Below are 18,448 nucleotides of genomic sequence, written 5' to 3'. Positions count from 1 at the left end.
TAAAACCGATCACAATGTAATTTGAAATATAATTCACATAAAAAATAAAAAGCAAAATTAAGTGTATAAAGTAAATACTGTAATTCAAGATTGTCCATGCAAACTTTGATTCAGTCTCACCAAATTCAATAAACGAACAGAACGATATTTGAAAAATTTGTTCGAAAGGAATGTTAATAAGCACACACCTTAATTTGTCATACTAAACCTTTTGTTGCAATCAAAATGAAACAAACACACTTTGGAAGGTACTGCTCAATAGAATATTGTATAAAATTTGACATTTGTTCCTGTAATGCTGATCAGAACTGATAATGTTCTCAAACACTCAATTTATTTATTTTGGAGTAACGAAGATGGTAAATTTTAAATGACTAGAAAAAAGTGTAATATTTTCCAAGTAAACGACTAAACAATTGGAGTGTCACATTTTTTAAATGTTATTTTATGAATAATTGCTGCTCCAAACTCCAGAAAATAATAGGTCTGAATTTCGTTAATAAGTTGAAGACCAGAATTTTTCTATTTCTTTTTTGAATACTCCGTCATCTGATAAAGAAAACAGACCCACCAAAAAACTCAAAATCACAAATGTCTTCGACCTTTAAGTCATAAATGTTTTTCTGTGCAATGCTTATGTTTATTAAGGTATATTTTTCTTTCGTTATTATATTTTTGAAGAAAAAAAAAATACTCAATATAACAAGAGCCGAAAGTGACACATCCATATCAAATTCATTTTTCCTGCAATATGAACAATTATTTTAGCAAATCCAATCTTCATTATTTTCCACCAAGAGAAGTGATAATTAGTAACAGAATATTTAATTTTGCCATAAACTAACTTGTCAAACAAAAACTTTTCTTTAAGAAAACCATAAAAAATTTAATGTAGTGAAAAAAATTATAATATCCATCTTTGCTGATATTTCATGAACTTATGATTTACTTTTTGTATTGTTTTCACATGCAATCATACACATTTCCATGTTTCAACAACCTACATTTTTTTAAATTTTTTCAAAATGATCCATTAATGATTCTCGACGAATGAAATATCTGAGTAATTATAGTTTCATCCTTACAATGTAAAAGAGACGTGTGAGTTCTGAAAAAAGGAAATAAAAGTCCCTAAAAAGTTGGCAAAAATATAAATTGCATTACGAGTCTTATAACATATTGAATCTCCAAAACTAAACAAAATTGGGGCCAATCTGAATAACTGACAATCACCGATTTCATATATCGAAAGAGGGAGAACTCTTTTAAAAGAATTTGTTTCCGTCGAAACTTACGTATCTGTATGGTTTTACTTTCATACAACAAATGTCAAATTTTATATTGAAGATATTTTCACAAATATTGTATAATTTCCTTGCCTTTGAGATCTTGGAAACTACTCTCTTCTCATTTACATTATATTATGCATGAAATTGAGGTTGAAAAAAGTATACCAACAGATTCAGTGTTATTTTCTAATATAATAAAACTTAACTAACATCGTATCAGGTGGTTTTGACATCTGTTGCCAGCAAAAGATGTTCAAAAAGCTTAAATTTTATTTCATTATCTGATAAAGTATAGTTACCTCCGTTACATTCAATTCAAACCATTAATTTTCATGTCTTTAGTTACCGAAATCTCAATGGAAGGGATCCGCTGAAAATGAACACGTATTCTGAAGGGTTGTGTAGTTATTCTATTCCGTGAGCAAAAATCATGACAAGACCGGGCTCTACCATCATATCCTCTCCCATGTGTCCGTTATCGCAAGAAAGCACCAAAACAGCCTGCTTGCCAGGTACCCGCTTACAAACATAGTTTTCGTATTGCCTGCGATTGTTTTGTCTCGTTTCTAGGGAGCACAATCCAGGCGGCCACCTCCGTTCGTGGCAGTTTTCCATCAGGTCGTCCAGAATGTGGGGCGGACAACCCATTTCCGTTAAGGTTCTTTTGATCATTCTCTGAAATGAAACTGTGTTTGAAAATCATTTCATAACTCTTTAAATTTACCATTTATGGGTTACTCAAAGAAGTTTTCATTTTTTCAATAGTGATTGAAATCGAGAGATTGTGAGTTATTTGAGAATCACGGATCCGTTAGCGTGTTACCTTCATTCTCTAAATTCAGTATCACTACTTTTCGGATTTAAAGACCGTCGATTTTTGGAATTTTTTCCTGTGGCTAGCTTCATCAGAGGATGTATAAACCTGTGTAGAAGTCAGCCAATTGCACAGGCGAAACTTCCAAAAATAGTGACACTAAAAACCTAGGCCGCGAAAGCCTCAACCATTTTGTCATTCTCTAAATCAGGGGTGCTCAAACTTGAACTGTTGGCGATCTACATCAATATTGTTAGACTATAATCGATCTGCTCTGAGAGGCTGCAAGGTGTGTGATGCAGGATTTTCGTCTCGGCAGGGTGTATCGTGGCATAGATATTAGTTTTCCGCACGATATGCATTTTTTTTAGTCAAGGCGAGTGTAGGTCGGCTCTCAAATGTTAATGAAAAAACTCATAATTATTCAAAATTGCAAGTTTATTGGTTCTTGTAAAACAAACGAGTTGTAGTGTCTGAACTCAACTAAAGGGTAACTTTGGATGTTGAAGCGTGGCACTGCATGTCCTCAACATACTTTTTATAAGATGGTATAGGTCAAGTAAACGATATAGTGCACCCTAGCTTCCAGCAGTTCCCCTTTCATATATATATATATATATATATATATATATATATATATATATATATATATATATATATATATATATATATATATATATATATATATATATATATATATATATATATATATATATATATATATATATCATATCATATCATAATATGATGATATGATATATATATATATATCATATATATATATATATATATATATATATATATGTATATATGTATATATATATATATATGTATATATATATATATATATATATATATATATATATATATATATATATATATATATATATATATATACACATCGGAAAAGTCTAGGGATATTTTTAAAAATGGCTATAATTTTTTTTTTTAGATCGCTTTAGGGAAAAAAAAGTTGACGGGTGATTATTAAACGAATGTAACTTACAACAAAATTTATTAAATGGTCAAAAATACTGAGTGCGCATATAAGCAAAACAAAAAAAAAATATTGCTCTTCTTTGGCACTCCGAAAAAAAATCATAATACAAAAAAAATTGGAATCAGTACAAAGTATGGCCTCCACGCTGGTTTATTACGGCCCTACATCTATCGTGCATCGACAAAATGAGATTGTCAATGTCTTGTTGAGGTACATTTGCCCATTCAGCGATTAAAAGCTCTCTCAATTGAAACGTTGTGTGAATGGTCCCCATATGCGGAGTAATTCTTCGTTGAAGCATGTCCCACACATGCTCGATGGGATTCAGGTCCGGTGATTGTGCTGGCCATGGCAATACATCAACTTCTTCGTTGGTTAGCCAGTCAGTCACTAGACGCGCGACATGTGGACGAGCATTATCGTGCATTAGGTGGAAGCTTTCACCAACAGCACCAGCAAACGGACGGACGACAGGTAGAAGAATGGTGTCGAGGTACTGTCGAGCTGTGAGGGAGCGATTTGGAAAAACGAGATTGGTTCTGCCGCCGATCATGATTCCGCCCCATAGCATTACTGTACCACCTCTGTATGTGTGGACTTCCTGGACGTGTCTCAAACGTTCATTATTTCCAGGTCGTCTCCACAGTCTTACTCGACGAGAATCTGGATGAAATCCAAATCTGGATTCGTCTGTAAACAAAACTGTGACCCAATCATTTGCATCCCAGTTTTGATGTTCTTAACACCACTCTAATCTTCTACCGCGATTGCCTCTCGACAAAGGTGGACATCTAAGTGGCCTTCTGTTGTGGAGATCTGCTTCATGCAGTCGATTTCTGACAGTATCACGACCAATGGTTACCTGGTGCGTCTGCTGCAACACGTTAACCAACTCAGGTGCTGTGATTGTCGGTTGTCTTCTTGCGGTTAAGACCAAAAATCGGTCTTGAACTGCAGTTGTAGCACGTCCTCGCCCTGGATGTTGTTCGGCTGGACTGCCAGTTTCACGGAAACGCCGCCACAATCGGCTGATAACACTTTGGGAGACCCCCAAACGAAGAGCTACATCATTTTGTCGCATGCCACCTTGAAGAAGCCCTACAGCTCTATTCATCTCAGCCAATGGTAAGTGATGGCGTTCCATGTTAAAGCACAATATTTCCAGTTTAATTGCTGAGCAAGAACTGCATAGAATGTACAAACTCGACACTTTCAGATTATTCATTTTAGCCGAAAACCTACAGTTTGTAAAGAACTTGATAAAAGATTAGTTACCGTTTTTGCAGGCTTTGTAGGCTTTCTGGACTCCTTAAGGAGTGCCAGAAGATAACAGTACTACCAACTGTCGAAAGCGCTCGCAGATAATTGATAGAAGATATAAAGTAGAATTTAATATTGAAATATATATATATATATATATATATATATATATATATATATATATATATATATATATATAAATGTATATATATATATATATATATATATATATATATATATATATATATATATATGTATATATATATATATATATATATATATATATATATATATATATATATATATATATATATATATAAAATCTAGAAAGGTTAATGCAGTCAAGCTGCTGGAAAATAATTCCATGAAAATCAAAAAATAAATAGATAAGTACTCTTTGATCATTCCCATATTGATTTCAATTTAAGAGCCACCGGTATACAGCTGTTTCAGCCTATTGGGCATCGTCAGTACCGGGCAGGCGGTCCTCGATTGAAGACAAAATGAGAAAAAACCAAGAAAGTACTTGATAAAAATAGCTGCGTAAACGCAAGCGAAACATAAGTGGAACCACCTATTGGTGTGACACCCAAGTCAACTTGCCAAGTTTTTATGTCAGTGTTGGTGGTTTGACCAATCAACCGACAACTGCGGTAGCAGAAATTTGGGAAGCTAAATATATATATATATATATATATATATATATATATATATATATATATATATAGATATTTCGTTTATATAGATGAGTGGGAAAGTAGGGATTCAACTAACAGTGATGATTGAAAATACTTCTGAATACCACAATAAACCCTTGCGGGTTGCGGTGGAGGGTCGAATAGACCCACTCACTTGTGACCTAACCTAACCTAACTATTTACTCACATATTTACATATAATCGATCCTTTGAAAAACTCTTCACCAACTTTCTTCGAAAGCTTCTGATAATTCCTCTTCCATATTCTCCGTTTCACTATCACTGTCGTCATTTAAATCAATAATGAATTTATTTCCACCATTGATATGGAAGTAATCCTTTTCTGCCAGTCTTCTTCGGTGATATTAGATACTTCTTCTTAAACTAGCTCTACCACCTTCTTATCAAATTTTGGAAAATTATTTTTACACCTGATGCTTTGTTTCAATTTTCCCCAAATCAACTCGATGGGATTGAAAACACAAAAATAGGGGGGAAGTCTCAATATGGTGTGTCCTTACTTTTCAGCAAGACTTTCAAGGGCATACACTTTTTCAAATGTTTTCGTCTGTAAAACTTCAAGTAGTTGGTTTTTGGTATAGTTATCTTCAAAATACAAATTGTTATCCATTAAAAAAACTTTGTATTTCATCTTTCCTCGAATTTTTATTACACTATTCGCATCCAAATTTGGGATCAATATGTTTTCAAACCATTCCTCAAAAATATTAGCTTCCATGTTCTTATGATAGTCAACATTGCAGTTCTCAAGTTTTTTTTCACATAATTTCAAATAATTCGGAACCGATTCTTTACTTTCTCCACAATGCACAATGATTAGTCGCGATCCTTTGTTTGCAGGCATGTTAGGCGTACACATCTCGAACCAACAGTCCACTCTTTCGTAACTGTGTCGTGAGTGTCATACCAAGTTTCGTCCAAATAGAAAATTTGCCGTTGTTTTTGTCTATATTTTGTTATTTGTTTCAAGTATTTGTTATGCAATTCCACTATTATTCTGCTTTCCATAACTGCTTGACGTTTGTTTATTATTTTAAATCTAAATCCTAGTTTCTTTATCCAATTCTGAAGAGTTTTGTCACAGCAGCTCACGTTATGGCCGAAAGTATTCAATTTCTTCCTTATGATTTCAATTGTGTGAATCTCATTGCTTTTGTAACAGTCGCATATTGTTTTTTTAATGATTTTATTAGATAAACATCTAAAGGTTTTGGTAATCCCACATAAAATCGCGTCTTGCGTTCATAAGGTTTGTTTTTGACTATTTTACGTACAGTTGAGAAAGGAATTTTGGTCAAATCTGATGTTGTTTGTAATAGTTTTTTCCCTCGAAACCAAACTTGATATGTAGATTCTCATATACATTGAAACATTCTCTCTGTGTTTCAATATTCAAATGCATCCGAATTTTATTCAGTGGTATCTCTTTTTCGCATTGTTCACCAGCGCTATTGGAATCACTACACAGGAAAAAGTCTGCATTGTTATCACACTCGTTATTACTATTAGTACTTGTCCAAGGACGCCACATTTTAAACAAATAACAAACATTTTAAGTAATTATAACTTCACCAATATCGAATTTCAACACTCAAATCGCGATCAGTTCCTGAACTGAACATTGACGACACAACGGCGGTACTCATCGCTACATTCTATTGGTCACCGTAACATGACTGAGTTGGGAGATATTTTCAATCATTTCTCATTTTTGTAGTTCACGCAAACATACAGTCATGGATTTTTTCAAAGAGAAACACGACCTACTGTAGTCGGTTATCTTGTACGTATTCATGTAACTAGCAACATTATATGAAAAACTACGTTTGAAAATTTCCTTTCTATGTCGAGGAATGGTGATAAAAAGTTTGTCGAGTATTTCTAACATGTATGTCCTTTCTATATATGACTTTATCATGGAGATACTCGGGTTGCTTGTATATCAAAAGTTTGTAGAACTAGCAAAGGATATGTAGTTAACGCCTGTTGGACATATTGAGCCTGTTGGACATATTGAGCCTGTTGGACATATTGAGCCATTCAATTTCTTTAATTTTATGGGAAATTCTCGCCTTCATCCACGTGCTTTTCTGATTCTTGTAGTACACTGGTAAGGCTTTGGGTGAAATATCATTCAGGACGTGCAGACTTTCCAATCACCATCAGGGGGAGTTTGTGCTCACCAGATGCATTGGAATATGCCATTATGGTTAATCTTTCCTTACTCCTCTTATGTCCAGGAGCTGATCTTTCCTGTTGAGACGCCAAGGTTTTTAAAGGAAGCATTTTATAATTCATACCACTTTCATCGCAGTTATAAATTTGATCATATGAGTACCCACTATCTTGGATTTGCTTTTTACAGACTTGCTTTAATTTGTCAATTGATGATATATAAGCGGAAAGTTTCTCTCCACATACAGTTAGTTGTCGTACACCATACCATTTTTTCCAGTGGTCAAGCCAACCAGAACTGGCTGTAAATATTGCCTTTTGTTGTAAAATTGGACCTGACAAAGGCACACTTTTTGATCTTTGTTGGTTAAACTAAATGAATAATGAATATTACTGGAGTTCTTTCCCAACACCAAATCGTTATTTTTAACACCTCGACACGTGTTTCGATCACAAAGTGTCGAGGTGTTAAAAATAACGATTTGGTGTTGGGAAAGAACTCCAGTAATATTCATTACTACACCAAAGGTTCCAAACAGTGCATCATAAGTAAACGAATAATGCTTCGTTAACTTTTTCAAATTCGCCAGGTTTCATTGACTTTCTCCACGAGGACGAAAAGGCTTGTTTTATAGACCACTCTTCAATTTTAGTGCGATTTATTTTCCAATCTCCAACTGTTACCTCACCTACTCCATAATCTCGTGCAACAACTTTGAATGTTTTACCTGCTTCTACTCTTTTAATAGCTTTTAATTTTTCTCCAATTAGAATGACAATTCTTTTTCCTCCATCATTAGAATACAACTAAATGACTATAAAATAAAAAAAAAACATGTAGGTCAAATTCCCAATATATACATGCACGCATCTACCAGAAGATTATCGTGACGCTCCAACTAAATACATAAAGTAATTTAGTATATTTCTGCCTAATAAACTGATAAACTTCGTAAGAACACAAAAACAAACTGTGAGCACACCACACACATTCACATGCTAACTAACTCCAGGAACCTAAACGGCAGTTTTAGGAGTTTCCTAACACTATTTGGGGATTCCCCATCGATTTTGAATGAGCATTTTTCCTGAAGTACAAAAAATCACTCACTAGCAGCCCTAGTAGTTCGGTAGGGACAAATACTGCCTAATCCTCATATAAACATATGGTAAAGTACAATTGAAAAAGAATGTTTTTAACAGAAGAAGATGTTCCTGGAGCAAAACTTAATTTTGCAACGGTAAAGGATAACAATGTTGTAACATTAAAACGTTGGCTTGCATGCCGTAATTTAAAAGTAATTGGAAAAAAAGTGAATTATTAGACAGGTTAGTATACAGACTCTAGTAAACAAGTAGCAGTAGATTCAAACTGTAATAAAACAAATTTAAAATAATTGTGAATTTCAGATTTATTTCAGAGTGAAATATGAATCAAATATACAGTGTGACCCATTTAAGATGGAAGCACCCTTATAAAACTTACTTTTTTTAACCGATTGGAATGATTTTTTTTTGTTAGGTAGATATTCAAAAAGTCTATTAGGACACCAAATATCATGAATAAATCTCAATTTCCAGGGCCAACTAATCTTATTTTTCAAGGTCAAAAATCTAAAAAAATTACTAGCGATTTTTTTAGAAAAACTCTGACTACACCACTGGATTTGTGACATTTTCAAATGGGTAACATGTAAATTACGTTGAAATGCATCAATCAATAAAAAAGTTAAAAAGGAATGAAATTTGAAAAATATGCCGTTTAATCAACCCACCAATTTATGTTCAGGAATTTTATGAAAATTCTGTATACTCCACTGGATTCAAGATGTCTTGAAATATTACTGATCATAGTTTCATCGAAATCTGTTCGGTAATAAAAAAGTTATAAAGGAATAAAATTTGAAAAATATGTTGTTCAATGGAATTTTAGCAACGTTCTTACTACACCACTGGATTAGGGGCAATATTCAACAAAATATTATTTATTCAAATAAAATTCATGAAACGTTTATGGGAGAATCAATTTCCTTTCATAATGTATGTCGAACCATATCAATCAATCAGTTTATCACAACAAACTTTATTGTCAATAATTTCAAATGAATCTACAAAAAACTAACTGTAAGTACATTTTTCTAATTGCTACAAACTAGCGGAAAACAATCTTTTATTCACAATCAATGTAAAAATAGAAACCAAGAAGATACCGAATTGAAAAATAAATGAGTGCAATTCATATTCTGGTGGCCTCCACCAAACTTCCATCCAATTCAATGCATTTATCATATCGCTTACGAATATTTTTTAAAGTATTCCTCAATTGTTGTGGAGTAATTGCATCGCAAGCTTGCTGAATTCTGGTGCACAGTTCCACTCGATTCCTTGGTCTTGATTTGTAAACCTTTTGTGTAACATAACCCCAAAGGAAAAAATTGAGTGAAGTAAGGTCAGGCGATCTTGGTGGCCATCCAATTAATGTACTCCCCCTTCCTATCCAACGATTAGGGTAATTTTGATTCAGCCAACTCTTCACAATTCCCGCATTATGTATGGAACAACCATCTAACTGAAAATATAAATTTCTTGTTTCTGCAAGGGGAAGTTCATCTATTGCGTCCGAAAATTCATTCCTTAAAAATTGTAGGAAAATTGCGCCATTCATGTTGCCGTCGAAAAAGAATGGTCCAATTATCCTTTCATTCAGTATTCCACACCAAACGTTCACTTTTTCTGAATACTGCCTTTTACAGTTTATCACCCAGTTAAGATTTTCAGTGGCCCAATAGCGAATATTTTGTGATGAAACCACTCCATTTGTTGTGAAACTAGCTTCATCACTAAATAAAATTTTCTTTAAAAATTGCCTGTCATTAAGATACTCGCCCTGGGCCCATAAGCAGAATTCCAATCGTTTTTCTTGATCACCTAGTTCCAGAGTATGTAAAAACTTTGGTTTAAATGGCCTCAATTTATTTTTCTTCAGACATCGCCTAACATTCTCCCTAGGTAAGTTTAAATCTAAGCTGGCATCCCTCAAACTACTATTTGGATTATTTCTGAAGTAATCTAATATAGTCTGGTTAGTTTCGTTCCTTCTTCGTATATTGTTCTTTAAAATATATGTGGTTACTGCTCCAGTCCGATTGAAAACTTGGTTTATTTTATGTACCGTGCTGTTACTTATGGCTGGACGATTTGGGTGTCTTTCATTGAATATTCTAGTTACTTCTCTTTCACTCCGGTAATCATCACCGGAAAGACGTATAATTTCGATTTTTTCTTGAATTGACAATTGAGCCATTATCTGTTTTTATTTTGAAACACAAATTATTCAGTTCACTAATGGTGCGTAACAAAATGACAATTTAACAAAATGACAATTCATGCGCAAATAAATAGATGAGAAACTGTAAGTCACAGCTAACTTGTTTATTTCATTAATGCATTCTGAATAACAGGCAGTTAAAATTGCAAATCTCATTTTTTGCTATTCAACAAAAGGAAGAAATCACAGCTGATGTTACCTACTGGAATGATAATAATTATTATCCATTGCATATTTTTTTCATTATAATTTCTATTGGGAGTACATTAGACTTGTCTTATATTGTTGAAATTGTTTTCATGAAATTAACCAGGAGTTCTCTCCTGATTGTACTTGTTTATGTATCCACTCCACTTCGAGAAATACCTATAGACTATTTTTACCATCATGATTTTCAGATGTTATAATTGTACGACATTGCAATAATCACCCCAATAATTTTTTCAATAATCAACAGTGGTGTAGTAAGAACGTTGTTAAAATTTCATTTTACAACATATTTTTCAAATTTCATTCCCTTATAACTTTTTTATTACTGAACAGATTTCGATGAAACTGTGACCAGTGATATTTCAAGACATCCTGAATCCAGTAGTGTATTCAGAATTTTCATAAAATTCCTGAACATTAATTGGTGGGTTGATTAAACGGAATATTTTTCAAATTTCATTCCTTTATAACTTTTTTATTGATTGGCGCATTTCAACGTAATTTACATGTTACCCATTTGAAAATGTCACAAATCCAGTGGTGTAGTCAGAGTTTTTCTAAAAAGATCGCTAGTAATTTTTTTAGATTTTTGACCTTGAAAAATAAGATTAGTTGGCCCTGGAAATTGAGATTTATTCATGATATTTGGTGTCCTAATAGACTTTTTGAATATCTACCTAACAAAAAAAAATCATTCCAATCGGTTAAAAAATGTAAGTTTTATAAGGGTGCTTCCATCTTAAATGGGTCACACTGTAGATGGTAATGAAATAAATTTAATTAAATATAATAAATAAATATAACTTAATAAACAATTGAGGTTATATCTCATTCTAATCAATGGTAATTAACTATGAAAAATGTACTATTCATTTCATGTTAAGAGCATACATATGAATATTTATTTATTTATTGCACTGTTAAATCCACTCTCCTCCAAGCATGTATCCATTTCTTACGTCTAACCTCATTAATATGAGGTTTTGTAAATGTTATAAAAACACGTTTTCTTCCGTATATCGATTATCTGACATACAATTCGCAAAACAGCAATGCTTTGTTGGCATTATACTAGCACAAAATAATTTTTTATATCAGATTTATATTTTTAAATAATAAATTAATATTACGTAAATAACACTGTTTTACATGTGAATAGTTTATGTTTGTCCCTGCTACTGGTGCTGCCTCTCGTGACATTCGCTGTATTATTCCCAGGAAAAAGGCTCATTGAAATACCCTACAGTATCGGTTAATCCGGAGCTCGGTTAAACGTGACTCTGATAAAAGGGGTTCTACTGTAATAAAATCGCAGTCGGACATATTTTATAAACATTATTCCATTCACTGGTCCACTGTAATATACATCCAGAATTTTTAAAAGTTCGATATTGAGATCACTGCTTTTTATCATATACACTAGTAATATATTAACTTCGGTGGATTATTGCAAAATACAGACACATCAACAAAAATCCCAACAATAATCAAAAAGTTATCTAACGGTTGCACATAAGGTTACAGGAGATGAAACCAAATGTTACTAAAAATGTAATACTTAGTGGTTTGGCAAGAGTAATTTTGAATAGATTCAAACGATTTCTCACATTAATTGCAAAAAATTTTATCGCTGACTTGATGCCATATAGATAACGGTTTGGATGTAGAAGCAATTTAAAATTTCATTGAGCAAAATAATAAATTTGTTGGCACCTGCAAAATTTCATCAGGTGTTGAGATCATTCCTCCCCATCTAGTTACTCTTGCTCTTTGTAGGGAGTTACTCCAGCGCAGTACTTCATCTCTCTCCATTGCATCAGCAATTGCTCGCATTGATGGGTTCGATATTCTCATTGCTCTCATAAAATCCTGAAAAATACAGCAAAATTTTCCTATCGAATGAACGAATTCCCGTATATGTTGATTCAGTAGGTACCTTAAGTAGCTGCATTTCTCTCCTTTGTTCAGAAATTAAAAATCTCTGCTCGTTTATCTCCTGTTGAAATTCATTCATCTTCTGCTGCTGCGTATGTATCAAAGCTCTTAGTTCTTTAACACAGTTGTGATCTTTCAGTTCATCTTTAGGTATAATCAGGCCACATCCCTGTTCACAAGGAAGAGGCCTCTTTGGATTGTGTTCACATTCTTCTAAGTGAGAAGCTAACGCATCTAGTTTCAACACACGAGTACAGCCGTATTGGGCGTTATCACAAGAAATGCACAATCTGTAAATGATATAACACATGTTCTATGGATTAAATTCGTTGAAAGTTCATAATTATAAGTATGTTGCAAAACCCAACAAGCAACAGTGAATTTTATAAATAAATCGACCCGTTAGTTGATGAAAATTATTAACAGTATCCATGATAGTTATACAATTTTCACACTAAGGTTGCATCAGTTGGTCTGGTGCATCAAATTATTCTACATGGTCATATTCTACATAGTCATATTCTACATGGTCATATTCTACATGGTCATATTCTACATGGTCAATAAGCAATTACAAACCTTAATTAGATAAATGATTGATTCTGATAAAATAGGTAGGTTTTGAAAAAATACTACAATATGATATTACTTCTAGGAAATCAAGTAATTTATGAATATTTAAATTATTGGCTTTTCACATATAGTGAGTGGGCGTTCATGAAAATTGGCTATAAATCAAATCATCTGAAGCAGTCTTTCTCAAAGTGGGCGATAACGCCCCCTTGTGGGCGTTGGAGGCAGTAAAGGGCATAGAGAAGATTGGGGGGTGTTGAAGCGGTTTAGGGAGGCGATGGCTAATTTTAATTAAGTGAATAGCTGGATAAAGTGCTATCTGGGTAGGAATATTCAAAAACCGTATAATAGATTCAGTATTTTTTGAAAACACACTAAACGGTGGAGTATTTTAAAATTTTTTGACGAAATTCTTGGATTTTATGGAAGAACTAAGCATTGAAGAACGCAGAAATGTTATATTTCAGCTAGACGGTGCCTCCATTCACAATATGATTGCTGTGCGGCAATATCTTGATGAAGAATTTTCTAGAAAGATGGATTGGCACCTTCGATCACCAGACCTGACTCCATTAGATTTTTTCTGTGGGGATATATGAAAGAAAGTGTTTATAGAAGTGGAACACGAAATTTCAATGAATTGAAGGAGAGGGTATGGCAAAAGTGTGGTGAAATAACACCAGGCCAATTGAGGAAGGTCTGACAGAATTTGAGATGTTATGAAAAATGTATAGAGCTTGAAGGGGGATATATTGAAAACTCCAATATCTAAAAAAACTGTTCCATTTATCATTTAATTTATTTCTGTTGTTGGTAAATTTTCTAAAATTAAAACATGTTTTCAGCTTTTGATATGTTGTTTTCAATTAAACTAGAGACAACTCCATGAAACGATAACAACCTATGTAACTTCGTAGCTGAGTATTGGATGGTTACTTCATCGTTTCTGTAAAGTTCATAGACTTTCATACAGGGTCAGTCAAAAAATCATGGATTTGGAAATTTGTCATCATATAACTAACACCCTGTATGAGATATTGGGCTGAATCTTGGAATCTAGATGTTCGAAATATGCCCAAATCAAATGTGTTATCCACTTTTCCGAAAAAAAAAATGCCAAATGGTCCTTCTCAAAATTTCGACCCATTTTTCAGGTCATAATAAGCTTTGAAAACGAGAATAATTTATATCTGTCAACATATTTGGATAGAGCTCGTCGAGTACCATAACTTGAAATTGTGATTTTTCAAAATCAGTTCATGGGTCCCAAAATAACAGGATGTTGCGGATTGAAATTGCACACACTGTATGTGTATGTATCACATTACACTCATTTGTAGTTCTTGGACTTCAGGTTTGATTTTAATATTGATCTCAATGATTTATGTACATGTTTGTATATTGGATGCTGCCCGGTAGATAGTAAATAAAAATAAATTTCGGAAGTAATCCATGGATGATTTGTGATTTTACTCCTGGATTTTATGGGTACAAAACTCGGTAGGAAAGGTAATATAAGTAATATATTGAACATTCCAGAAAAATATTATTGATTCGTCAGCACTAAAAACATTTAAATTCTCTTGTAATAATACATTACAGAATTTAATATTTTCTTCAGTATAAAATTTCTTTTTCTTCCACACATGAATATCCTCTGTAAATAAATAACAACTGTCAAGTTATTCATAAACATAATTAGTTGTCGGAAGGGATCCATATATAATACTGCCTTGCATATTCTGCAAGTTTCTGCTTGAATGGTTGTTTCATCTTTGGTCACCAGACCATAGAAGAGAATGTTATGGGTTTAACCACCATAGTGTAGAAGCAATAAATCATGTCTGATTTGAAGCCCTGTGCCTCTCCATGGGCTTGTTTAGGCAGCATCAGTGCCCCCTCTTTCTAAATGTTAGTTTCAGGTCAACCTGGTATCACTTCCAGATATTTGAACTTTGCCTTGGAATTTTAGAGATGCATTAATGTTACTGTGTGTGATCTATGAAATGAATATTTGTCATGAACTTATGATTAATGATAAGTTATTTACTCTCTGAATCGGCCAGGAATGAACTGAATGAATGGTAGACACATACCTAGAGAGTAGGTTTCTCAATATTCTTGGAACTTGGCGCAACTGTGGAGACGTAACGCTTTGTCTGTCAACTGGACATGTTGGTTGTCTTGAGATCCACTCTGTTATGCACGATTTGCAAAAGGCATGTTCACATACGGGGGCCTAAAATACTGCAAAAATGTATCTGGTCAAGTCAAAATTATTTTGAATTACCTGTAAAGGATCTTCTAAAACTCCCGAACATATCGGACAAACAAGCTCTTCATCGACCTCTCCTTGAAACCTGTTCAATTCAAATCCCATATTTATATCTTACACCCATATCAAGCCTTTGAAAACATATTTGAAATTACAGAATATTCAGGCCCCTGTGAAATTTGTTTCTTGTTTTCGGAAAACTTCAATCTTTCAAAGGACAGATGATCATGACAACATTGACTACTGACAGGTGCTCATGACAAATGATGAAGTGACGTTAGACAATTTTCAGCGATAGTATATACCACCGAAAACATCGTTAGTTTTTGAAAAAGAGAGACTTGGACGTGGCTCACATAAAAAATAATTGAAGTAAATTTATTAAAAACAATTAATTCCAAACTTCAGAGTCGAATAGATGTGAAGAATAATTCCACATTTTCAAACCATTTTTTCTAAGGACAGAGCACAAGCACTACAAAGAAATTCTTAAGGCGCTCTAATAGCGGTGCCTGTGTGAAAGTAGCGATGCACAATGGATTTGAATCGCTAGAGATTGAATCCATTTCTTCTCAGGAAACTTATTCCACAAAAATGCAGTTCTCCAAATGAAAGAGTTCTCAAACAGTGATGTTCGAGGTGTACTGAGTTGAACCTTAAAACGATGAGCAGCAACAGTCCGTCGCGTATTCCTGATATGTACCGCTCTTGGTTGAATCAAATGTGCCAAGTAAGTCACTTGAACACTTCCCGTGAAAGTATCCTATAGAAGATAAACAAATCCCCTACCTTTCTTCGATTTTCCAGACTATCAAGGTTGCAAGTGATGTTCGCGTCTCCAATCAGGCGGAAGGCTCTTTTCTGGATGGAATTCAGTACTTTCAGGGTATGTTTAGGAGCGAATGAGCTCAATACATAAAAACAATACTCCAAAGAAGGTCTGAGCTGAGTTTTATAAAGTATCCAAAGTTGCTGAGATGTGTACAGTTTTCTGGTTCGGAACAGTGTTCCAAGCTTTTGAGAAGCAGCAATTGCAATTCCAGCGACATGATTGTACCAAAACATATTGGTGTCCGTTTTTAACCCCAACAAACTTATCGAAGCAGGAAGTGGAATTGTCTGTCCTGAGATTATTATATTCGGTTTGAGACCCTCAACTTTTTTGGAGAAAACCGATGCCTGGGTATTTGTAGTATTGAATTGAACCTAGTTACTTTCACCCCAATTCGAAATCACAGCCAATGTCCCAAAATCCAAATGACATGACGAGACAAGTGTGCCGTCGTCAGTAAAACAATATATTGCATTCATCATTTCTTCCAATAAGTTGTTGATATACAATAAAGAGAGGGTTGGAGACAATATGAATCCCTGGGGAACACCAGTATTGATGGTAAAAGATATATCCATCGATGATAAAAGATATATCCATCGACGGCCACTTGCAGGAAACGTTCTTCAGGAAGCTGGCGAGCCATACACAAAAATGATCTGACAAGCCATACCATCGAAATTTGGCCAGCAAACCCTCAAGCTACACACGGTCAAATGTCTTAGAAATATCAAGCCCAACAGCTCTTGATTTTCCATGTTTCTCGATTGCGTTATAGCAAATATGGGTGACATACAATAGAAGGTCGCCTGTTGATCTTTGTTTCCGAAAGCCATATTGATGATCGTTCAATACATTAAAGCCTTTCAAATATTTAAGGATATGGTGGTTTACGATTTTCTTCATGATTTTTGAAATCACTGATACCAAAGTTACTAGTCTATAGTTATTTGGAAGATTTTTCTTGCGCTTTCATTCACGATTATGATATATTGCATTTGGAAGAGAAAGGTTTAGAACTTAAAGCTTTGGAATGTTTAGAAATCAATAGGATTAATAACTGAATGAACGAATAGAATTGAATTCTTTTTTTATACCAAATCTTTTTTCTTATGTGGAAATTGGTAATTACCTCAATACATGTCCATTTAATGAGTCGGTAAAATTTATTTTATAATGTTTAAATTTTCAATTAGTAAAATTATCAGTCATTGAGTATATAGAAGTTCATATGTTTCAAAAATTGTCATATTATATGATGCATTTAGAATTTCAGCAGTATTTAGAATTCAGTATTATTCAGAATTCAGTCACTAAGAACATGCCTGAGAAAGCTATTGTATAGAAAAAACGTGTTGCGCTTTTGTAAACTATCCAGTGAAAATTCCACGTTTTGGATTTTCATCAAATATCGGCTAGTTTCATCACATAACATGATACATTGTCATCGAAGCAGACAAATCAGTAAAACTCATACAATATATTATGTATATTTACCAAATTTACTGTGAGTTGCATTTACTGCACGAATGATGTGTGTGTTTAAGGTAAGCTGCGTAACGAACTAGATTTCCAGATCATAAGTACGCTGCATTTCTATACTATCGGTTTAGAGTGCAGGGGTCCTATAGTTAGGTACTGAGTTACTCGATTTATCAAATTCTGTATTCTTACGAGAACATGCTACGGTTATTAGCAGTCATTTATACATATCAAGAGCAGAGATTCAATTGTCAATAAACCTAACTTCTCAGGAATACATCGCTATGACGTCGCCCGCGCATACGTTGCGAACAACGAATATATATTCCCAGGGCACCATGAATCCTGTATTCTTGTGTTCATATTACAAGCATTTAATCATATCAATAAGAGACATCCAAATGTCAGGAATCATATTCTTCAATCATTAGTCGTTCGCAACGTACCTATGCGCAGGTGACATTACAGGGAAATTGGTATTTTTCAAAGAAATTGGTATTTTTCAAGCATTCGCAGATTTGCGATTGTGATTATCACTCACAGAACCAATTGGTTG

At 33.7% G+C, this 18,448-nt stretch overlaps 1 protein-coding gene across 1 annotated transcript; it reads right to left on the bottom strand.

Annotated features, from left to right (window-relative positions):
- On the bottom strand, nucleotides 1-15,825 carry elgi (E3 ubiquitin-protein ligase NRDP1 elgi). Its single transcript, XM_074173952.1, has 5 exons — nucleotides 15,594-15,825; nucleotides 15,400-15,542; nucleotides 12,732-13,020; nucleotides 12,509-12,664; nucleotides 1-1,964 (listed from the first exon to the last, which is right to left on the bottom strand). Exons 1-5 carry the CDS (start codon nucleotides 15,681-15,683, stop codon nucleotides 1,695-1,697), a joined length of 948 nt encoding a protein of 315 aa, XP_074030053.1. The 5' UTR covers nucleotides 15,684-15,825; the 3' UTR covers nucleotides 1-1,694.
- Nucleotides 15,826-18,448: the final 2,623 nt, after the last annotated feature.

The sequence above is a fragment of the Leptinotarsa decemlineata genome, unplaced genomic scaffold, assembly GCF_025532065.1.
Source record: "Leptinotarsa decemlineata unplaced genomic scaffold, Ldec_3_MD MMD2_P_RNA_scaffold_12, whole genome shotgun sequence".
Taxonomy (NCBI): domain Eukaryota; kingdom Metazoa; phylum Arthropoda; class Insecta; order Coleoptera; family Chrysomelidae; genus Leptinotarsa; species Leptinotarsa decemlineata.
The sequence above is the reverse complement of the archived record's forward strand: the minus strand, read 5'-3'. Positions and strand labels throughout refer to the sequence as shown.